General features: G+C 41.7%; 1 protein-coding gene across 7 annotated transcripts in view; it reads left to right on the top strand.

The window, feature by feature from the left end:
* The window catches only part of Rbms3 (RNA binding motif single stranded interacting protein 3), a 1,348,289-nt gene that overhangs the window by 958,246 nt on the left and 365,700 nt on the right, over nucleotides 1–24,343 (top strand). For all 7 annotated transcript variants that reach the window (XM_036192502.1, XM_036192498.1, XM_036192497.1 and 4 more), the window contains one exon: nucleotides 7,296–7,387. In XM_036192502.1, the coding sequence (XP_036048395.1) occupies nucleotides 7,296–7,387 (92 nt within the window). The remainder of the gene's footprint in view (nucleotides 1–7,295; nucleotides 7,388–24,343) is intronic.

The following is a 24,343-nucleotide window of genomic DNA, read 5'->3' as shown; positions in this document are numbered from 1 at the left end:
GGGGAGAGACGTATTCTTACTTACAAATGCCCTATCTTTAGCTTGACTTGTTTCTAGCCAACTTTCCTCAAATTATCTCATCTATCTTTTGCCTCTGGGCTTTAATCTTTATTCCTGTATACCTTTCTTTGTTTCTTACTCTGTGGCTTGCTCTGTAGCTGGGAGGCTGGGTGGCTGGGTGGCTGGGTAGCTGGCTCCTGGTGTCCTCCTCCTTCCTCTCTGGTCTTTCCTCCTGCTTCTCTGGCTACTTCTTCTTTCTCCCAGATTTCTCCTCTATATTCTTTCTGCCTGTCAACCCCACCCATCCTTTCTCCTGCCATGTTATTGGCCGTTCAGCTCTTTATTAGACCATCAGGTGTTTTAGACAGACACTGTAACACAGCTTCACAGAGTTAAACAACTGCAACAAACATAAAACTAACACATCTTAAAATAATATTCAACAGCAATCATTCCTACAGGTGTGGGGCTAGTCCTTCCCCCAGAATTCAGCTGTGAATTTCCTGAGAGAAAGCTCAGGGTACCTGGTGCTCTTGTGGAAATTGCTGAGGTTTGTGTAGGAGTCAGGCACATCTTGATTTTACAATGTACTCTGTGATGTGTAGGGCTGGAAGTGAAGGTCAGGAACCTGAAGGAAGATGCTGAAATGCAGGTCTGAGAGGTGGGACAGGCACAGCTGACAGGACTGGAACTGTTTGGTTATTGTTGTTGTTTGTAATCAAAATTTAACATGACATTTTCATCTGTTAATTAATAAGCACATAAGTCCCTTCTGCAACTTTACATACTGTAGCATACTTTCTTTGTACTTTGACAAGGATCTACTGAACACAGACCTAGGTAAAATCCAATGACTAGGGTTGTGCAGTGCAATGACAGCTGGTGACAAATGCCTCCTGTAAGGTCACCTTTGGCCACGAGATGAGTGGTCACATGATGAGTGGTGCCTCTTGGAAGGCAGTGGAACCTTGCTGGAGGAAGCAGGCCACTGGGCTAGGCTTGTGGTTTTATAAAGCAGCCCACTTCCTGTCTACTCTCTGCCTGACTGAAGCTACTTCATGACCCATTTTTTCATGTTCTGGCTGCCCTGCCTTTCCCACCACAATAGAATGTGTCCTCTCAAACTGAAAGCCAGAATAAGCCATTCCCTCTGAGTGGCTGTTGTCAGGTCACAGCACTGACCTATGTAACTAACACAGCCAAAGTGCTCTTTCTTCTTCCTCTCAGTGACTGTGGGTGATGGGACAGCATGCCCACATCTGTCCCAGATGCTCCTTTGCCTGCATCTTCCCAGGAAGGCTATTTTATGAATTTTCTTCTTATACTCATGAAGGTTGGCTCTCTTCTCAGCTTGATTTTCCTACTCCTTATTCAAAGCTGCAAACTGTAATGTGCTATAGCAGGTGGCCAATAAAGACTTCTGAATCACTGAAATGAGTTTTAGGGGTCTTTACCTTGACTTCACATAGGAGGAAGGAAACACACATACATGTGCATACACATGCACACACACACTATCTTATTGTAAAGTAAATGAAAACTCAATTGAGGGATAGAGAGAAAGAGAGAGAGCTCAGTCAGTAAAGTGTTTGCAGTACAATCACAAGGACCTAGGTTCAGTCTCTAGCACCCATGTGTAATATTTGGCATGATGACAATATTTTTGTAATCATAGCACTAGGGAGGTGGAGACTGGTAGATCCTCAGGACATGCTGGCTACCCAGTAGTCTCACCTACTTAATAAGTTCCATGTGCATTAGATACAATGTCTCAATAAAGAAGGTAGGTGGGTCCTACCTTAATGCTTTAGGTTGAGGAATGTCATCTAAGGTAGAGCATTGGGCTCTACAAATGTACATGTGAATGCATATGTACACACATACACACAACCCCCCATTGACTTCATATCTTCTATTATCTAATTTTCTTTCCCTGCATCAGCCAAGCTAACTCCTTACAAGGCCTTCTATACCACCCATTTCTCTCTTCCTCTCCTAATTCTTCCTCTTCTCAGGAAAGCTTTAGTCTTTACCACTGTACAGACATCCTTGCTCTTAAGGGCCCTGGGCATTTTCACACTACCTCCATGCCTGCATATTCTCCTGCATTTGGCATGGCTAGTTCTTCCCTCTTGGGGCCCTTCTTGCTTGGCTCTAAGAGGACATGTTCTTGTTTGTGTCCATCATCCTCTCTGGTTCTGCTTCAATCTTCTCTGCAAAATCACCTTGGAGACCTAAAAGCTGAAGTTGTTCAAGTCAAAATCTAAATCTTTTTCATGTTCTCACTATGATTTTTTTCTCTTTCCATCTCTGTTACTAGCATTTTTAAGCTGTTGCCCGCTTAATATGTATTTCTGATTTTATCTTTTTTACTGAGTGCCAGCCTAATACATTGTAGTGGGTAGCCATTCCAGCCTTGGCCTGGAAGTTCTAACCCCCATTGAGACTTCAGTAATGGTCACACCTACAAGGCAGGGCTGAGAGAGGACACTGAAGACTCAGGATCCAAAGGAGAGAGATCTCTTGGTGCCCAGACCCTGGACGCTGGAGGTAGACCAAGCAGAGTTCTCCAAGCCAGTCTAGCTCAGTAGGTAGAACATGGGACTCTTAATCTCAGGGTTGTGGGTTTGGGCCCCATGTTGGGCGCCATTTGTAGCTAGAGTTTTCCTGCCATTTGTAGTTAGAGTTTTCCTGCCTGGCCCACAGTCAGGACAAATCTCTCTCACCCACCAGGCCCATAGATGCTCAGACCCAACCAAGTAAACATACAGAAATTTATATTGCTTACAAACTGTATGGCTGTGGCAGGCTTCTTGCTATCTAGTTCTTATATATTAAATTAACCCATTTCTTTTAGTCTATAAGTTGCCACATGGCTTGTGGCTTACCAGTACCTTATATCTTGCTTGTCATGGCGGCAGCTGGCAGCATCTCTCTGCCTCTGCCTTCCACTTCCTAGAATTGTCTTTTCTGCTTGTCCCACCTATACTTCCTGCCTGGCTACAGGCCAATCAGCATTTTATTTATACAGAGCAACATGCACAACAATACGTCTCTCTGTCAGTTTTGTTTCCTGTTACACTGCTGAAATACCCTGGTGTTGAAATACCCTGATAGAACCAACCTAGGAGAGAAGGAGCTTGAGTCCATCATAGCAGGGAGGGAGCAGCAGAAACATGATGTAGGTGGTCAGGCTGTATCCATGATCCAAAACAGATGGCAAAAAATGTATTCATGTTTATGCCCAGCTCCCCTTCTTCACTCTTACACAGTTCAGGAACCCTTACCTAGGTAATGGTGCTGCCCACAGTGAGCTGGGTCTTCCTGGATCAGTTAATACAGTCAAGGCAATCCCTGAACAGACATTCCTACAGGGAACTTGATCTAGACTTTTTATTGGGAATCTCTTTCAGGTGTTTCTAGGTGATGTCAAGAGGACATTCAAAACCAATCATCACAATATCAAACTGCAATCTGACTTTTTCTGCAGAGATTCTCACAAGTGTTTTGACTGAATGTGTCTTCATGCCTCCCTCACTCCTGTGTCCCCTCCTCTAGTCTCTTCACTTCAGTCACCCACAGCTCACTCACCCTGTGGCTTATGGGAAAGGAGAACAAAATCCAACCAAGCAATAATTCCTGTCATCTTATACTTCTCCTGTTCCCAGCCTAATCAATCAGTTGTCAAGTCCTGTTGATCCTCCCTAGAAACTATAACTCAACTGCTCTATTTCCCCCAATCAGCATCTTGACCTGCTGTCTTTCTTGTGGTTTGTTGTGGTAGCCATTGAGTCCTCTCCACTGCTGCTGCCAACCTCTTTCATCACCACCTAGACTCCATTGAAATTCTCAATGGTTTCTAGATAACTAACAATCAACACTCACATTCTGTGCCCACTGCTTTCCTTTATTTCAAGGAAGATATTTCAATATCTGTAGATTCCTTGGTATGGCCATTCCGTCATAGCTCTTTAACTCAATTAATAAGCTGCATGTGAGTGGTAGCTGGGCCTGCTGTTTTCTGAATATTATATAGAATGCTGAGTCAAGTGCCTGATGAAGAATTTCACTACTAGAAGGAAGAATGAGCCTCTAAATGAATGCAGACCAACCCCAACCCTGCCCACACCTGCCATGGAGAGATGTAGTGCAGGCCCAGGCCCTCCAGGAAGCAATCTGTAAAGAGAATGAGCTAGAGAGAACCTTTCATGGGATTGTGTTAACTCACCCTAAAACTCCAAATCCAAGAACTTTCTGTGCCTCTCTGAGAAGGTGTGAGCAGCATCTGGGCACAGGGTCCATAGCAGGGCTTTAGAGAGGGGATGAGGGGCACCAGGGGTGCAGGCTTAAGGGTGGGGCTCCAGAGCAGGCTCCAGAGCAGAGCTGAGGGGCATCAGGGGTACATGCTCCAGAGCAGGGCTCCAGAGTGGGCTTAGAAACAGTCTCTGTATGGCATTGGATAATTTTGTGCAGACTTGGGTTCAAATTGTGACTCTGCCATCTAACAGCTTCTGCCATTTTGGCCAGTCATTTAAGTTCACCTGTGCCTTAGTCTCCACATACAATGGACCCAGAGTCAGTATGATATGACACAATGATACTGTCACTAATTAAGAGCACCTTAATCCCCCAGTAGGGCACCTGACCTATGGGTAATGATGTCAAAGTTTTTGAGTTTTTGCACTTTGTCTTTAATTTTGGTTCTTGACCTTCTTTTTCCTGTTTCTTTTCTTCCCCATCTTATCTCATGAAGAGAAGAATAACCAGCCCTGACAGAACACACTTCCTTATGTATATGTATGAGAAGTACAAACTTGACCGCCCTGCTTTGAGGGAGCATTTTGCTGGTACACTGCTGTGTAGCAAGTTCGCTTTGGGATAACATGCTGGGAGGGAGAAAAGGAAGATGTGATTTCAGGGGAGAAAATTAGAAAGTTAATTAAAAGAAACAACTTGGTAATTGAATTCCCAAACACTCTCATTTGGAGGTTGGGGTGGGAGTAGATTAGAGCACACAAATGGTATGTTTGCCCCAGTGGCAGGAGTAGATTAGAGCACACAAATGGTATGTTTGCCCCAGTGGCAGGAGTAGATTAGAGCACACAAATGGTATGTTTGCCCCAGTGGCAGCCTGAAAGCCTTGGGTGAGACAAGCTTCAAAATACAAGACAGGTTGGGGATTTAGCTCAGTGGTAGAGCTCTTGCCTAGCAAGCGCAAGGCCCTGGGTTTGATCCTCAGCTCCACAAAAAAAAAAAAAAAAAAAAGGAAAGAAAAAATACAAGCAGACGCCTGTCTTCTTGGATGAGAAGATGTGTTGATATTTCCATAAGCTTTTCAGGACAGCACATACATATTTATAATACATATATGCATATTTATATGTGTGTATATATGTGTATATGTCATACATATAACACATTATATGCTATATATATATATATATATCATATATAATATTTATTATGTGTATATGGATGTGTGTTACTTTTACTGTTACTGAGTTAAAATTCCTTGCCTGCCCCCAAAAAACCTGATAGGAGAAAGTGTTTATTTTGGTCTATAGTGCCAGAGGAGTAGAGTCTGTCACTGTGAAGACTTGGCATCAGGTGTGGACAGCATGGTGGCAGGAGCAGGAAGCTGACTGATCACATGTCATCTTCATACAGGAAGCAGAGATTGAACAGCAAGTAGGGTCAGGCTACAAAACTGCAAACTGCCTCCCAGTGATGTGCTTCTTCCAGTAAGGCTCCATCTTCTAAAGGTTCTGTAACTTCAAACAGTGCCACCTGCCAGCGGTCAAGTGTTCAAACACATGAGCCTGTGGAGAACATTCACATTCAGACCACAATACGTGTGCACACCTACAGTTATTGTTGTTTTTGAGAAATTATCTCAAGTACCTCAGGTGAGCCCTAAACTCAGTATATAGATAAAGCTGACCCTGAACTTCTGATTCTCCTTCCTCAACCTCAACAATGCTTGAATCACAGGTGTATTCCAATACACCCTACTAAGTAGTCACATTTTAAAATATTATTGGCAGCTGGTAATGCTGTTGGGTGAATTCCTGGACTAATACCTGTCACCTTGATGGCGTGAAGATGGCATTTTCTCTCATGTCCATTAACAACTGTCCTGGTTGTTTGTTTGTTTCCCTGAACTTTTATATGTCCTTACATAATCACACAAACAGAACCATATATTTATGCCTCCAAACCCCACCCCCAAAAATAAGAAGGATGGCCATTTAGTATTTTTTTCCAGAGGCTTGAATATTTATTCATCAAATTATTCTTTTTCAAGATATTAAAGATCAGTGATTTGGGCTGCTATTGAGAGAAACAAAGATCCCATAATTTGGAATCATGGGCTGAGTGGTCAGGTAGAAGCAGATTCAAATCTGAAATCTAACCCACAACCTTTATTTGTGCAACCAAGATATATTTATTGGCTGCCTGCTGCATGGCTAGCACTATTGCAGCCTCCAACAACAACCTTAGTGTTATGGCTTCTTTACATGTTTCTGGGATAATTTACCCTGGGAAAATCAAGTTAAGCATTAAAGGATTTATTCTGGCTTACAGTACTAGCACATTCCTACAGGAGAGGAGTCACAATGCGGGCAGTTTGAAACAGCTGGTCACATCATATCCACAGTCAAGAAACAGAAAGAATGAATGCTTCAAGTGCTCATCTGGCTTTCTCCATTTTACAGAATCCAGGCTCCCCTCCCAAGGAATGTGCTTACCCACAATTCAGAGGGACTTCCCATACTACTGTCATAAAGATGATAATCCCCACAGACCTACCCAGAGGTCCATCTCCCAGATGATTCTGGGTCCATCCAGTTGACAGTTAATGTTGACCATCACACTTGCCAATTCTTATGGCTTTTATGAGTATTGGATTTTAGAGGTCTGGAAAATGGATTTTAGCCTCAGACACCTAAGGATTTCCGGAGTTTTATTCTCTTCCCTCTTGCAGCAAATCTGTAGAAGAAAGAGCACACAGAAGTGAGGCTTTGACTCAACTGCCACGTTAGTGTTAAGTGGGCTTCCCCTTGCACACCAGTCTACAAAGTACTCTGGAAAATGAATTAACCTCCTCATATCTACAGATACTAAGATATCTCACTCAAAGCACTCAGTAGCACAGATATGAGAGCCTTTGGGTTTAGTCATGTTTTATTTGGGAGAAAAGAATTTATGGCTGAGAGTAAGTCTGCATTCATTGGTATGACAGGGGTGCATCTGCCTGCCTGTGATGACTAATGTCAGATTTTATATTTTTGCAGGTTATGGTTTTGTAGATTTTGATAGTCCTGCAGCTGCACAGAAAGCAGTAGCATCCTTGAAGGCAAATGGCGTGCAAGCACAGATGGCCAAGGTAAGCCTGCTCAGACAAGAGGGTCTGTGCACATGTCCACCTTTGTGTGTGTGAACAAATCTTAGTCTTTGGCAGTGATCAGTCCCCAAATGATGGTTTATATTCTTTATGTACTCAGTTGTTAGGGAAAATGAAACATGCAATAGACTTGGCTTGTTGTGACCTCTGGTTTGATGTGTAGTTATTAATGAGCTCTGTGGTTGTAGAGACCCCAGTCATGTGGAAGGCTCTGTTTTGTCTGAAAAAGGTATGCATGCATGAGACTCTAGAACTTTCCCTAGTTGGCAGAGCTGGAGTCAATATACACGTATGTACTGGTGTCTAGAACTTTCCCCAGTTAGCAGAGTTCTGGGGTAGCACAGAAAATTGTCATTGATTAAATGGGTGCTAAAAATTCACTTATTGGTTCCATGTCTGTGAGGCTTCTCAGCTGATGGCTTCTTCCCTGATTTGTGCAGGGAAATGGCTTATTGCTAATGTCCTTTGTCTGTATTGCTGGAATTTCACTTTGGCCCATATACCAAAGTTTACCTGGAGAATACTTTTCTTGATGTTCATCATTTTCAATATGTACTAATTGCTACATAGTATGCATTGTCTGGGACCTTGTATGTGAAATTATGATGAATTTTTACGTCAAAGTGAAAATTGTTCATCATCATTTTGTGCTGTGATTGCTGTAGTGTTATAAGAATCTGCCTATGTGGTAAGATGATATGGATCTTGGGAACAATGCACACCAATGTTATTGTCTTCACTTTAATCTGGGACTCTAATGAGACAGTGTCAATTTAAGCTACATGTGGTGGTGCATGACTTTAATCCCAGCACTCTGGGATAAAAGCAGTGGCAGGCAGAGCTCTGTGAATTTAAAGACAGCCTATATAATGAAATTCAAGGTCAGCCAGGAATACACAGTGAGACCCTCTCTCCAAAAACAAAAAAGAAGAAAATAAAAGTAAGAGTAAACACCAGAACTGTTGCTGATGACATTTGGATGTTCGGTCAATGTTGATGCTCAAATAGCAGTGGTTTTGAATCATCATAACTGTTCTAAGTTTAAAACATCCTCCCAGTTAATAGTTGAACTTACTATCCCCAGAACTTCACACCATTGGGTGCCATGGGCAACAGACCTTGAAATCGTGGGCTTCTGTTCCCTGCTTGTATTTCTAATTTTCCAGCCCTGTTCACCTAGAAATAAGTGATGTGATGATGAAGTCCTCGGATGCCCTAGCCATTTGGCTTGTGTTATGATTGTGCACATTCTCTGATAGAACCTTCCAGCATCAGCCCCAGCTTTCTGAGGATCAGCATCTGGGTCCTAGCCGCTGTGGATGTATTCTGGCCAATGTGTATAGATCCCATCTGCTAACTGGCTGTTGCGAGCCAGTTTCCTCTTCAGTGACTGTGGTGGGGTCACTGTCTTTCTTGTTACTCAGGGTAATATAAGGTAGGATTCACCCAGCTGTGTATTCTGTTCTTTGTCAGGATGATGCCTGGAAGCTTTAGGTTTGGTCAGGAATTGAGATTGATGAAGTTAATACTTTTAATTAATCAGGAAATTGCATGCATGTCCTAGTTTAAAGGTTATTTGGCAAGAGTCAATGGCAACTGAAGTAGAAATTTCCTGTACCCAGAAAACAAGTGTTAGAGTGTGGCTGCTGGCTGAGTTAAGACATGATTATGAAAATGCTTTAAAAAGAGAATAGGGAAGGACTGAAGAGATAGCTCAGTGGTGAAATGTGCTTGCTGTTCTTACAGAGAACCCCATCCAGTTCCCAGCAGCCATGGGGGATCAATCCTCTTTTCTGGCTTATGTGGAAACTACACTCAACTGTACATACACACACACACACACACACACACACACACAGAGGTATACACATACACATTTTAAAAGGCAAAAAAAAAAAATCAATCTTTAAAAACTAAAATGTATTCTGAGGACTTGAGAGGTGATTCTATGGTTAAAAGTACTTGTGGCTCCTATAGAGGAACTGAGTTTGGTTCCCAGCACACACATTAGTTGTTCACAACTAACTTCCTGTAACTCCAGCTCCAAGGGATCTAGTGCCCTCTTCTGGTCTCCAGGAGCACTGAATTCAAGTACACACACACACACACACACACACACACACACACACACACACAATTTAAAAATAAGGTGAATGTTGTTTTAAAAAAGAAAGAAACAAACAAAATGGGGAACTTGAAAAGTAGCTGAGGAGATAAGGCACCTGCTGTGAAGTTGAAGACCTAAGTTTGATGCCTGGGTCCTTACATGGTAGAAGGAAAAAATAGACTAGCCAGAATCCTCTGACCTCCATATGTGTGTGCATTGTGTACATGTGTGTGTGAATCATACACACATATGTAAAAAAGTAAATTAATAAACTTTTCAAAGAAAATAGTTATTGGAACATATTCAGTGCATTCTGTTTATAAACTCTGAAATTTTGGAATTTATCAGATATTAGTTGTTTATAAATAATGAACACACAATTGTTTCTAAATTCTCAAGAGTTAGAAATATATATATACACACACACAAATATACAGATGATAGATAGTAGATAAATGATAGGTAGATGATAGAAAGATAGACAAATAGATAGTCAATGATGATGATACATAGATAGATGATAAGTCGATAGATAGACAGACTGATAGATGATAGGTAGACAGACAGAAAGATAGATGATAGATAGATCATACACATAGTTAAGCTTTTGTATTAAAAAGGCAAAGAAACTTGACATTGACTTTAATATTTTCAGGATGCTTATATATAAGGAATCCCTCTCTATGCCTGACTATCTTTCTCATACACATGTAGAGTGGTGCACATGCACGCGCTTACACACACACACACACACACACACACACACACACACATCACTGACCTATCACCCTGTAAGGAAACTGTCTATACTAGCAATCCTTTAAAGACCTTCAAAAGGGATTATTTACTCTAGCTACCATTTTGGCCCTTGTTCCATATCCAAGGTGCAAAACCTAGAGTGCCTGGCTGGCCTTGGGGAATCACTCTGCTGCAGACTTTCTGAAGGGTTTGACAGTTTCAGTCGTGCTGTCTGTGAAGTAAATCCTCACAAAGTTTGAGCCCAAAGCCTACTTTAGATTCCCATCTGCCCACTGGAAAACTTTCAGCAATAAATGACTCTGTAATTTAACTACCCAGAAGAAAATAAATAGCCTCCATTTGACAATGAAATGGAACAAGCTTGGCCACCTGTATTAGCAGATTTCTCACTGAGCTATTGGATTTCACAGTACTTTTTCCTTTGTCCTGGTGATAACTGTTATTTATTATCATATAAACCTGCAGTCTGCAGGGTGTGTGTTACTTGCAGTATATATTTTACCATTTAAGTATGCACCAAATCGCCTCCTGCATCCTTGTTCTTATCAGTATCCTACTCTGTTGGTTGTGGTGTGACATTTTAAAATCCCCAGGATTTTAAAATAAAATGCCTCCTGGAGTTAGAGAGATGACTCATCCATCATGAGTGCATACTGCAGAGGACCTGAGTTCAATTCCCAATGCCTTTGTCAGGTTGCTCTGACTCAAATTCCAGGTGATCTGATGCCCTATTTTGGACACCACTGATACCTGCACTCACATTCACATTTCCCCACACAGACACATGCAGAGACAGACAGATGGACAGATAGACACAAACACTTATATAAATAGTAGTAAATATTTTTTAAAATAAAATTAAAATGCTACCTGTAATTAAGTTCCCAATAGCAACCTGGCACCAACTTGAAAGTGTGGGAGTTGTTTCCCTTAGCAAACATGTTCTAGTGTGTGCCTGTGAAAGTACCAACTGATACTCAACTACAAAGAACTGAATAGGGAATTAGCCAGGATGTAGTAACTGATCAGTGTGCCAGTTACTTTTCCATTGCTGTGATACAATACCAGGCACAAAGACACTTATGGAAGAGTTTATTTTGTGTTGTAGTTCCAGAGGAATGGGTCTATTATGGTGGGGAGGCATGGCAACAAGAGGGAGAGATGGTGTCAGGAGCAGAACACTAAGATATTACAGCAAATATGAAGTAGAGAGAGGGAACTTAAAGTAATAAGAGGCTATGGACTCTCACAGCATGCCACAGTGACTTACTTCATCCAGCAGGGCTGTACCATCTTTCCAAACATCACCACCACCTCCCCAAATAGTACCACTATCTACCTCTGCAAACATCACCACCACTTCCCCAAACAGTACCATCCACTCCCCAAACAGCGCAGCCAACTCCAAACTAAGTGTTTAGATCCTAGAGCCTGTCAGGAACATTTCTCTTTCAAACCATGGCAATCTATAATAAAGATAAGTAACTATGCACACAAATGAACATTTTCTTTAATGCACAAAATTTGTGATTCTTTGATGAAAGCAAAATTAAAGAAATTTGTAAGTCTATGCTGGTGAAGAATGTAGGTTTGAAAGATGCATTTGGCTTTGGTTTCTGGTTGTGGCACCATCTTGGTATATGAACTTTCTGTGTTATTAAAATATCTCTAATTCTCTTTAATAATAATATGGTGCTTAGACTCTTGGGTTACTATGCAACTTTTGAAAATCCACAAAGCATTTGTCATATTGCTTTGATTACAATAAGAATCCAGTACCTGTGAATGGATTAGGAAACACTGTGCATTGGATTCAGATGTGCTAGGAAACCTCCTGGGAATCCTAATGTATTTCAGGTCTTTTATTATCACAAAATAGTCTATAAGAAAATATTTGTAAGAGTTTTAGTCTGTAGATGTTTTGTGGTTTTTCTGTGGGCTGGGCAGTGTGTTGGTTACAATGAAATATGGTTGTATGAAGCAATAAGTCATTAGGGAGATGGACAAGGGGATGGATGTGTGACTCTATGACACCACAGGCTTTCATTCAGAAAGAGGCCTGCACAAGGAGTGGTGAATCTTTAGTCTAAGAATGGAGTGAGATTTCTGTCCATGTATATATTGCTGAGGATTGAGTAGTTTTATGGTTGGCTATTGCTAGGGGTAATCTGGATGGTTAGTAAATGAATGTCAGATGACCAATAAACATCTGTTGTGGCCAGTCATTATTGAGGGGACCATGGGGGCAGGGGAAAGGCAAGAATCTCAAAGAAAAAGTTACTTGTATTTTGGTAACCAAGCTACTTTAGTTTCTTCAACTGTTAGTGTTTTACCCAAATGGAGAAGCTTTGCAAACTGTATGACCTAATGAAAACCTCTTTCTTACTTTGTGTTTGTGTTTCTATCTGCCTTGTTGCAAAATCTGTGGGCCAAGAATTTTAGCTGTTACAAATCTTGACAGCCATGAGGTAGATCTAAAAAAGTTATTGGCTGAGGAATATGGGTCTGCACATGCATGAAAAGAAGAAACTGAAGAAGCCTCTACTAGGGAGTTGAAGAGATTGTTAAGCAGTTTAGAACACTGGCTACTCTTGGAGAGGATGTGGGTCCAATTCTCAGCACCCATACGGTGGCTCAACTCTCTGTAACTCCAGTTCCAGGGAATCAGGCACCCTCTTCTAGCCTCCATGCACTGCACACAAATGGTGCATAGGCATACATGTGAGCAAAAGTCATACACATAAAAAATAAAATAAATCTATTTTTAATTAAAGTAAAAATTAACTATAGTTTAGCATACAGGTGTTTATTTTACTGATATACATGGAAGTTTCTGGATAGTTCAAGAAAATTAACATAGGCACTTAACAGCAAGGAACAAGTGAACAAAAGGTCTAATCCACTCATGTCTAAATGTTACCAAACCCTCTTGGGCAGGAAAGGGATTCTTGCTTTGACAGATATTTCAAGATTCATGACTATGTAAACACATACCTGAATTCTGCCATCTATAGGGGACTGGCCTGCTATTATTTTCCAGGACCTATGTGTGAGTCCTCTGCTGTTCCATTCTGTTCAGCCATATAAGGAATACTTTATAATACTGATGTGGAACATACTTAGGATCTTGTTTTTATTTTTAATTAGGCATATATGTGTATATGAGTGAGTTTGTCCACGTGAGTACAGTGCCTACAGAGGTCAGAAGAGGGCATCTGATCATCTGGGTCTGGAGTAACAGTCAGTTGTTGGCGCCTATGTGGGTGCTGGGACCTGAACTGAGGTCCTCTGCAGGAGCAGCCGATGTCACTAGCCTCTGAGCCATCTCTTCAGCCCCTACAATGTGTTTGAATAGCTGTGATTCGGAAGCTAAGTCTGCTGGAGTTTTCAATGAAGTACTTTCCTCTTGGTTGCTAACCATGCCATGGAAGTGGTAGTTCTCCATGGAGGCTGGTGCTGGGTGTTCTTGTGGACACACACACACACACACACACACACACACACACACACACAGAGGAAATGCAGTGCCTCCCACAACCGAGAATTACATCTTGCCTTCCTCCTAGATAAGTTTCAAACTCTCACTACAGGAAGAAACTATGGGAAGAACCAAGTGTTGGCCTATCCTGTGTCTACAAATATATTTGTGACCTCTGTTTTGTTAGATATGTCAATTTGGCTCAAGATTTTTTAACGCTTTTCTTCCCTTGATCTTAGTGCAGAATTCAGGGATTCAAAATCCAATATTGAAAATTTCAGAGTCCATCTTAATCCCACTCATTAATTATCTGAGACCTTTGAAAGCCAAATCCACTGAAGTTGATATTTGTATTAGCTTTGACCTAACAATCTGCATAATCTGCCTGTGAATGATGCCCTGCTTTTTCCAGGGGATGCTGTTGTGTCCTCCTAAGCTGAAGGGTGAGTGTGTGTGCCAATAGCAATCCCTGCTTCTCCAGGACTGGAGAACTAAAATTCAACCAAAAAGTGCCCAAGTGTTCTAGACGCTGCTCTCTACCCACCAATCATGTGTCTCCACCCATTGTCTGTGAGGAGTCCAAGGCCTTTGTAAGTTGTGCACCATGTCAGCCCTTTTCTTCGGCTTCTTGAAGGGGCTGTGCCAGGGGCACACTCAGGAAAAAACTTGTACTTTAATGTGCTGCTGGCGAGTCCCGTACCAGGAGCCCCCATCTCGACTCTTCCCTTGATGTTTTGTCCTTACAGCTGGACAGAGCTTGTCCTCTCTCTGAGGATAGACTGACAGGTCCTGTTTAAATCAGTCTTGTCCTTGTATGTCCCTACCCCACTGAAATAGGCAGAAAGTCCACCAGAATGAGAAAAGTATGGCTAGAGAGATTGCTCAGTGGGGAAAGAGGCCTGCTGCTAAGGCTGAGAAGCTGAGTTCTATTCCTGGGACCCATGCAATGTATGGAAAGAACTGACTAGTTATAAATACAATACAGGAAAAAACAAAATTTAAAAAAATTGCATACTGAGAATGAGTGTAGCCCTGTTCTCAGTCTGATGCTGTGTTCCCACCATCTCAGTATGTCCTTTTAAACTGGTACTTAAACTACTCAGTCATGCTGTGAGACTCCATCTCTGTCTGCTGGGCAGCAGGTCGAAATCCCCCTTCTTTTCATCAAAGAAGTATCCTGAGTTGAAAAAAAATATTTAATTTCAGAAGAAAAAAAAAGGAGTCTATATTTGTTTTCTGAAGTTGAATGTTTTTTTCAACTTCCTGGTGAGGTGGTAGACATTACTGAAATCATACAGACAGTCCTGCAATCATAACACTCAAAAAGATAATTAGAATTCTATGGAAGAATGACACATTGCTGAGAGTGGAGATAGGCACTCCTGCAGATCAAACCCAGATCCTTGTGTATAGATCCCAGGCACTGAGCCTTTTCCTCAGCCTTTGGATTCATACAACAGGGTCTTTCTATAGAGCTCAGGATGACCTGGAATTTCAATTGTCAGTCTTCCTGCCTCAACATCCTGATTGTTGGGATCACCAGCACATCCTGTTTATATACTCATCTCTATCTGTAGGAATCTGGCCCTGTAAGCAGCTCTTCTTAGGTCTTCCTGTAGAAAATGCAAGTGCTTTATAAGGATACAATATCATATCAAATAAGGATTCAATGTGTGAAGTATTTCATGTTGAATTCAACACAGGAAAGCCTGCATTTTAATCTTCCCTTTCCATGTATTATCTTATTAATATAAAAGCCATTCAAGGAAGCTATTCAGCCTCTGGCCTCATATATCCCTGAAAAAAGAGCTTCTCACTTCTCCAAGAAATACATCTTAATCCAGGAAGAAATGATAAATTGATGGAATTAAAGGACCAGGCTTTACAGACATCAGTATTCCAAAGGCAGACAATTGTTTCCTAATGGAAACATAGGGTTCTTATGGCTCTTGTTACTGTTATGGATTATCTGTGAGAGTGTATATTATCTGTGTGTATAGCTATGTGTATGTGCTTGCTGTTCTGTGAATGTATATAACATATGCATGTGTGTGTAGGTACACATGCCTATGTGTGCACGTGTGTGTGTGTGTGTGTATGTGTGTAAGTGTGTGTATGTGTGTGTGTATCTGTGTGTGTGTGTGTATAGGCCAGAGGTCAACATCCAGACATCCAGTTTTTCCCAAAAGTATTCCCCTTAGTTTTTTTTTGTTTTGTTTTGTTTTTTGTTTTTTGTTTTTCAAGACAGGGTTTCTCTGTATAGCTTTGTGCCTTTCCTGGAACTCGCTTTGGAGACCAGGCTGGCCTCGAACTCAGAAATATGCCTGTTCTGCCTCCTGAGTGCTGGGATTAAAGTCATGTGCCACCACCGCTCGGCTCCCCTTAGTTTTGGGGATCAGGTCTCTCATTCAGCCCTGAGCTCAAGGATTCAGCTATGTTGTTTGAACAGTAAATTCTGGAATCCAGAGTCCCCTTTTCCCTATGCTAGGATTATAAATGTACAGAGCCATTTTTAGAGATCCAACTGAGTTCTCTCCTCACCACTTAGAATAATTTTACACAACTAAGTCCATTGTTTGCTCATCCTCAGTCCTCTTAACTTTCAGAAGAAAATATTCTGTGAGCATACAAATACATGTCCCCCATAGGCTCATATATTTGAACTTGGTCCCCAGTTGGTAGCACTGTTTGGTGGAGGTTATGAAACCTTGAGGACATGAAACCTTAGAGGGAGGACATTGTGGGGGAGGTCAACTTCAAAGGGTTTATAGCCTTGCCTCACTTCCTGTTCACCCTACTCACTTCCTGTTCACCTTCTCTCACGTCCTATTCATCCTCACTCCTTCAGTGTGTGGTTAAACTATGAACAGTCACTTCCTGGCCCATTTACCTGTATCCATGCCTCTCTACCATTATCAACCCTCCTTGAATCCATATGCCAAAATAAACATCAATGGGCAGTAACTTGCTGTACACCCTATTGTCTTATTCTTTACAAAGATCACAGTCATCAGAAATATTTATTTAGTTTTGTTTCCCTCATGATTGTTACTGTTCAGTAACAATTTATCTTGCCCTCTTGACCATCCCTTCCCTCGTCTCCAGGAATTAACTGATCAGACCCTCTAACACAGACTCTGGGGATGTGTTTTTAAAGCTTTCACCAGTACAGTGATGTTTAAATATACTAATAATCAAATCTCAGGATACACATGTGCCACATACAGTAACCAGGTGGGAAAAAACTACATGCAGATTCAGTAAGATGATAGGCAGAAACACCGCGCTGTGGATTAAAAGGAAGCAGTCAAATCCAGAAAAGTTACAAATAAAATAATAAGAATCTGATTCCATATCAGTGCTGGTCTAGAAGAATAGATGCCGCAAAAAGTAAATCAGCTTCTTGAAGAATTGAAAACCTTTTATCCAATACACAGAAAAGCAAAGGTCAAGTTATAAACAGAGGAGAGACTGTGGTGTGGTGGTGGGCAGAGGGTGGAATGCCATATGGCACTTGGTGTGTTGTGTAGACACACACCTACAGATATGCAGATAGTTAAAAGGAGTTAAGCTATAAATAAAGTCAGGTACATTTCCTCCATCCACATCAGGGGGGAAATGTGGTTGACAGAAAAGAAACAAATTATCAGCACTTTTTATACCCTTATGATGCTTCTAGACATCAGAGGAGAATGGAATAATGACTATAAACTGTGGAAGGTCTGACCACAAAATTGCTCATTGCACATTTGGAATTATGCATTTGGGGGCATGCCCTACTGTAGACTGCTGTAGCTCATTCAGGAAACAGATTTTAAAACAGCATCTAGAATTAAGAAAAAGGTATTAATTTAAAGATGCAAGCTCACCAAATGTCTCCATGTTCAGACAGAAAGAGAGAGCATCAGGAACATGCTGGAAGTCTTCTGTGGCGAAGTGACATGGCAGACAGAGTCAAGTGGTGAATTCTTTCTACACCTGCTAAAATTGAAAGAGGACATCTTTATTTTATTGTCATTTGTGTGTGTGTGTGTGTGTGTGTGCGCACGCGCGCGCATGCAGCCATGCATATGTGCAGGGGCCAGAGAACAGCTTTAGGGTATTTGTCCTTAGTATTGTTCACCTTTCTTTATCCCTCCTCTCCTGCTTCTACCTCCCTCTCCTCTTCCTTCTCCTCCTCCCTTTCTTTTCTTTTTCTTTCTTTCTTTTTTTTGAGATGGGGTCTGTTGTTTGCCTACCAGACAGACACCTATTAAGCTATTCTCTCAGACTAGCCAACTCCAGAGAGCCTCCCGTCTCTGCCTCCCCAGCCCTGGGATGACAAGTGAATGCTACCATACCCAAGATATTTTTCATATGGCTTCTGGGGTTACATCTCAGGTCTTCATACTCATCCAGCAAACAATTTACAGACATCTGTTCATGTTAATCAAATATCACCACTGACTCTCACATTATTAAGAAAGCAGACCACCTTCCTGTTCTGTTTAAATGTTTTACTATGTAAACAAATTCACACTGAAAACAGAGTTGAAGCTCCTGACATTGAGTAAGTCAGTTGGTGGTCAGAGGGCTGAAAGTGAGCGTGATCACTGTCCTAGCCACTTCATTAACTCAGTACTTTGTTCATCAGCATCAAGCCCCCCGACACACACACAAAGACCATCCTCGGTGAGCACAGGCATTGGAGCCTCTTCTCCCACTTCCTTGTGAATGGGGAGCTAAACCACAGCAACACTCAGACTGTGACAGAAAGGGATGTTATCCACTCGAACCCATTCTGAAGTCTCTGTTAATCCCTACAAGCATTGGGAAGCTTTCCTGGTGGCTCATTTTACTCCTTCCCCAAATTTAATAAAGAGTTTCACCAGCATACTTGCCATAGACCCCAGTATGCTATTAGCATCTCTTTTCACACATGTCCTGAAACACCAGGTTCCTTGCCCTTGGCCAGATGTGTTGGAGAAGAACACTGCTGACTGAAAGTGTGAGGGAGGGTATCTTAGGTGGAGGAAACAGTTTGTGGGCTGTTATCAAAAAGGTTGGACCCAGGAATCAAGATATTTTTTCCCTGAGGTTTTGCTGGGACATAGGAAGCCAGCAAATGGCTGATAATGTCCAGGAAATTAACAACTCCTACATATGGTGATACTCTGATCCCAGCCAAATGGTGTTTAGCTGATGGGCTATGACTCTCATAGGGGCTGTTAGTACAGTACAATGGTGAGGCTTTATTAATCCGACTCAGTGCTAAGCCTCATGGTGCTCTAGCTGAAGGACTTAACCATACATACATATTATTGTTGTAGACCAGAAAAGCAAGCTTTGTACTGCAGAATTCCATGCTATTATTTTAGTGATCTCTTTGTGTTTGTACATGTGTGTGGTAGATGTGTGTGTATGTTTGTGCATGCATATGTGTGTACCTGTATGTGCCAGAGTTGACACTGGAATCTCCTTCATTTTCTATCTTATCATTTCTTTGAGGTAGGATCCTTTAATGAGCCTAGAGCTCACTAAGTTATCTATACTTGCTGGTCAACCAGTGTTAGCAACTCCACTGTCTCAGCCTCTCTGCTTCCCAGATCTGGTGTTACTGATATATACTGCCCACCCAACCCTAGGGATCTGAAACTTGGCTCTCAGGTGTGCTCAGGAAATACTTGACCAACTCACCTATATCCCCAGACCATTTGTGTGCTTCTCTTGTGATGTTATCTAACTTTAGAATTCTGTAAAGTGAATAATTACTACCTTTTACTTTTGAAAAAGATATGAAGTCTGATGTTATTTTTTCTAGTGTCCTATACCTGTCCATCAATGTGGTTAGTTAAGCTGTTGCATTTTTTTAAAAAAAAGATTTACTTTATTTTTTAATTTGTGTTTGTGCGTGAGTTTATGGACCAGTGCAGCGCCTGCAGAAGTCAGAAGTGGGGGTCATATCCCCTGAAACTGGAGTTACAGGTGGAGTATAGGAGTGGCAACTGAACTTGGGTCCCCTGCAAGGGCAATACATGCACCTAACCACTGAGCCATCTCTGCAGCACCTTGATTGTTGCACACTTACTGGCACTGATGTCTTGTGGAGAGCTGGGATTGCCGTGGGTTGTGTGCTTCTAGACATTAATGTCCTTCCATGCTCATCATCTCCTCCCATGAGTCATCTTCCTGGGTCCCTGGGACTCCTTTTTCAGTGGCAGTCCCCATGGAAATCCTGTTGGCGGCCCACTCTAGGTCATGCTTCCTCTCGTCTGCATTCACATAGGACCGTGTTCATTTTCCTAGAATCCAGGACTTACAGTTTAACTGCTGTGTGGAAATGACTAGATCGCTGTTGCTCTCCTGGGTTAGCCTAGGGCTTCTTAAACCCTGACCTCTCAGACCCTTTTCCACCTGAGGAAGTTGTATGTGACTCCATAAGTCTAGGTCCATAGGTATACAAAATGGGTACACAAAACAAACATTTACTCATAATAAATGCCAAAGAAGTGGATTCTAAATTCTTTGGCATGCATGTAATTTCACTGTTGTACATAAACAAAAAAGCAATTTGCACACTGGTGAGATTCCAAACAGGTCATTTACTTCAAAAGCTTGAGCAGTGAAGTCATTGCTGAAGAAGAAGGGGAAAAAAATGAGACCAGTTGGAAAAATAGTTCTTAAGCTGTAAGACCTACAAATGGGTCCACATGTTAAATATTTGATCACTAAAAAGTCCTTAAACTAGAATTCTGAAACCAGAAGTGTTGATGTTTCTAGATAATTAACTATGGTTGTTAGATTCCCCACCCCTATCCCCAGGAAATAGCCTAGTTCCTTTACTCTTTAATATATCTCCCTAGGTGGGCCTTAGCAGTTAGTGGTCATTAGTATTCTTTCAGGGGTAAACCTCTAGAGAAGTAGAAATTGCCTGACATTTATCTGTCAGTCTTCTTTTCCCTACGGTGTAGGAAATGATGACAAATTAGTCTTAGGTGTTTCGAGATGTCTTCTGGAATATCACCTGTGCCAGCATGTTCCAAACGAAAGCTTTCATTCCTCTTTGCATGCACTACAACTCCATGGGTCTGGGTCTTCGCTAAATATTTTAAGTGCAGTGTTTATATATTTGTGGTTTCATAAGTTTGTTTACTCTTATTTAATATGCCTTCCAAGATGCAACCTGCCAGCAAGTTATGGATTAAACAGTGTGCCGCGTGGAACATAAATGTTCACGTTGAAGAATACAATGAAAGTAACACAGATATCTTGTTGGCCTTGGCATTGACAACAGAGGGGAATTTATAGCTTTAATACAGGTCACTCCCATCCCAGCCCCAGGCTGTTCTGCATCCCTGTCTGTAGGGAGGATTGTGCCATTCTGTGGGAGTCCCACTGAGTTCTACATGCTCCACAGAGAGGTGACTCTGTCAGTTAGGTCACAGCACAGGCTAGGGAGTTGTCTCTGCTCCTTGCACTTGGAGTCGGGACCTGGTAAAGAAGGAATGGTGCTGAGAGAGGGTGCAGAAAGCACACGCCAAGAAGGGTTTAGAGAGGGTAGAAGTGGAAGATGAAGGTCATGGCTTCACAACGGATGACCCAGAGAATAAAACACAGGCACCTGGTGGCATCTGCTCTTGGAAGTTCAATTCTGTGAGCAGGGAAGCTGCAGTGTTTTGTGGAGCTTTTTCTATATGCCCTTGATCCAATATATTGGGTGGATATGTTGTAGATTTCTGGGGTGCCCATTCCCTGTATTAAGGATTTATGTTCTCTCCCATTAATACAGCTAAAGTGCCCCTTCTACCTCCAAAGATGTCACAGTAACTACTTAGGAGCTGAGTCGATGTAGACACTGGTTGTTACACAGTCTCTAGCTGTTTTCTTTTCTTTCTGGCTTTGTAAAAACATGAGGCAGGCTACGCTTGATTCCTGTTCCTTGGTGATGCCTAGGTGTTTGGGGCATTTGATTTTGGATCCCTGACACAGTCTGTCTCTCATTCTGGCTTGGGTGAAATTCAGTTTTCATAGGCTTTGGCCTTTTTTTTGTAAGTATGTTATTGAGTCACACACCTCTATGATGGGGTTACAGATTGTCTCTGATGTTTCGGTGCTGATGATAAATTAGATCAATGTGGCTGGCTTTCCCTACTCCTGCCTTTCACTCAACACACTTAATGGCATTACGGCACTGCCTCCCCATGCTCCTGTCACTGATAGTAACGAGTTTATTGTTTGTAACCTCATTCACACCAAGGCTTGCAGAGATGTAAGTGTATCATTAATGTGGTTTGACTATGAAGTTCTCCATAGGCTCACATGTCTGAACACTTGGCCTCCAGTTTGTGACACTGTTTTGGAAGTATGTTCCATGTTAGGAAGTGAATCCTCTCTGGGTGGAGAGGACTACGGGGGTGGGCTTTGAGGTGTTGTACTCAGCCCCATTTCCTGTCTCTTTTCTGCTTCCTGACTGTGAAAGTGATGTAACCAGCTGCCTCGCACTCCCACCTCTATGCCTTCCTCATCACCATGGACCATCTCCCCTTAATTAAGCTAAAATCAACCCTTGCTTCACTATATCGTTTCTTGTCAGAATTTGGACACAGCAAAAAGAAAACAAACTAATATAATCGTGATTTGTCTTAAAGGGTAATCAATGCTGGGGCTCAATACCTTGCACAGCAATAGATTTGTTCTTGTGCATTTTACACGTTTGAGTTTAACAGGAGAGCAAACAGAACACAGCAATGCATAGATTTGGGGAATAGTACCAGCACTGGTCGTGGTTTGCTTTATCATAGGACTCTCTGAAGCGTCCAGGAGAAGCTGTCCTGTGTAATTTCTTATAATAAGCAGGGGCAACTTTATAAGCAAAACACATGACTGCATTTTATTTATGTGATATAAAACCACAAGCAGGCATAAGTGGACATGAGAAAAGCCAGCAGCCAGATTAAATGCTGCCATCTTCTCCCAGTTCCTCTGCAAAGCCCCTCTGCTGTGTATTCATGATTTCTTCTTCTAGCCCTTCTACATGATGATACCACCAGTGCTAATGCTGGAACAGCAAACTATGCAAGAAAACAGAGAATACAATTATATCAATACTGGCTTTTCTTTCAGTTAGGAAAACATTTCAACTGCATGAGCTTAAAGAAGAAAGCATCTCCCATCAGAAGATGAACCACACAAGGAAATTATTAAATAAAATAGCCTGAAAAAGAGAAAAATGTCATGTTTGTATTCTAGCTTGACTCAACAACACCAGTAAGTTGGATATGTTGGAAAATGCCAAACACCTCTATGGGGTTCCTGAGTTGCTGTATTTGGTGATACCCCAATTGGTAAATTCTCATGTCAATTTATTAGAGTTGATATCTGTGAGTCAAAAGATATGAACGGCAGTCTACTCATGAGAATTTGGTTTTTGAAGTGTCAATGCATTGGCGTTGGATCGGTTACATTTGAGTGGCTGTGACAAGGTAGGACAGGAAGGTGGCTTGAGGATGGCAGACATCTGCTTCCTGCAGTGTGCTGAGAATGTCAGCTTCCGAACAGAGTCTTCTACCCATGTTCTTATGCAGTGGATGCTAACAAGCTCCTGTGTGCCCCACAGCAGTCATCCTGTTAGTGACCTGTTTGCCCTCATGACCTCTTAAAAGGCCTCACATCCTAATACTATCACTTCTGGATTTGGAAATGTGAATTTGAGGAAAATCAGCATTCTGAGGATGGCCACAGATCAATTTACAAAAAAAATAGCCTGTTTTTGTTTTTGTTTTTTATTTTTGTTTTTTGGGGGTTTTGTGTGTGTGTGTGTGTGTGTGTGTGTGTGTGTGTGTGTGTGTGTGTGTTTGTTTGTTTTAACACTTTTTTCTATCAAATACCTTTACTAAGAAGAAACTTTAAAGCATTTTATTGTTTTGATTTCTGTCTAGAAAATTAATTTCTTACTGTTGTCCTTTTAATAATGTTATTTGCCTAAATTTTTATATCAAATATTATTAAAACTGAAGTTTGTTGGGCAGGGAAGATAGCTCACAAGGTAAAGGTGCTTGCTTCCAAGCCTGACAACCTGAGTTCAGTCCCCAGGACCCACACTGTGGAAGAAGAGAATTCATTCCAACAAGTTACCCTCTGACCACAATACACATACTACGGCAAGTGCAAATTCATGCAAATATATACACCCCACAAACAAATAAGTAAGAGTAAAAAAATCAAACTGAAGTTTATAACAACTACATTTCAAAAGCTGAGCATGGTAACTTATGCTAGGAACCCCATAGGTAAGCTTGAGGCAGGAGAATCATCTGAGTTTAAGGCCAGCCTGGGCTACATAGAGTGCCAGGCCAGACTGATCTGAATAATGAGACCTTGTCTTGATAAATAAAGTAAGAGATAAAAAAAAGGAAAGGAAAGAGGAAAGGAGAGGAGAGGAGAGGAAAGGGAAGGAAAGGAAAAAGGAAAGGAAAAGGAAAAGGGAGAAGAGAGGAGAGGAGAAGGAGGAAGGGAGGAAAAAAGGAAGGTAGGTAGGTAGGAAGGAAGGAAGGAAGAAAAGAAATAGTTGGATGTGATGGTACACAGTTGCAATTCCAGTGGTCTGGAATCTGAG

This window comes from Onychomys torridus, chromosome 7 (assembly GCF_903995425.1).
Source record: "Onychomys torridus chromosome 7, mOncTor1.1, whole genome shotgun sequence".
NCBI lineage: Eukaryota > Metazoa > Chordata > Mammalia > Rodentia > Cricetidae > Onychomys > Onychomys torridus.
This window is presented reverse-complemented; position numbering and strand designations above follow the sequence as displayed.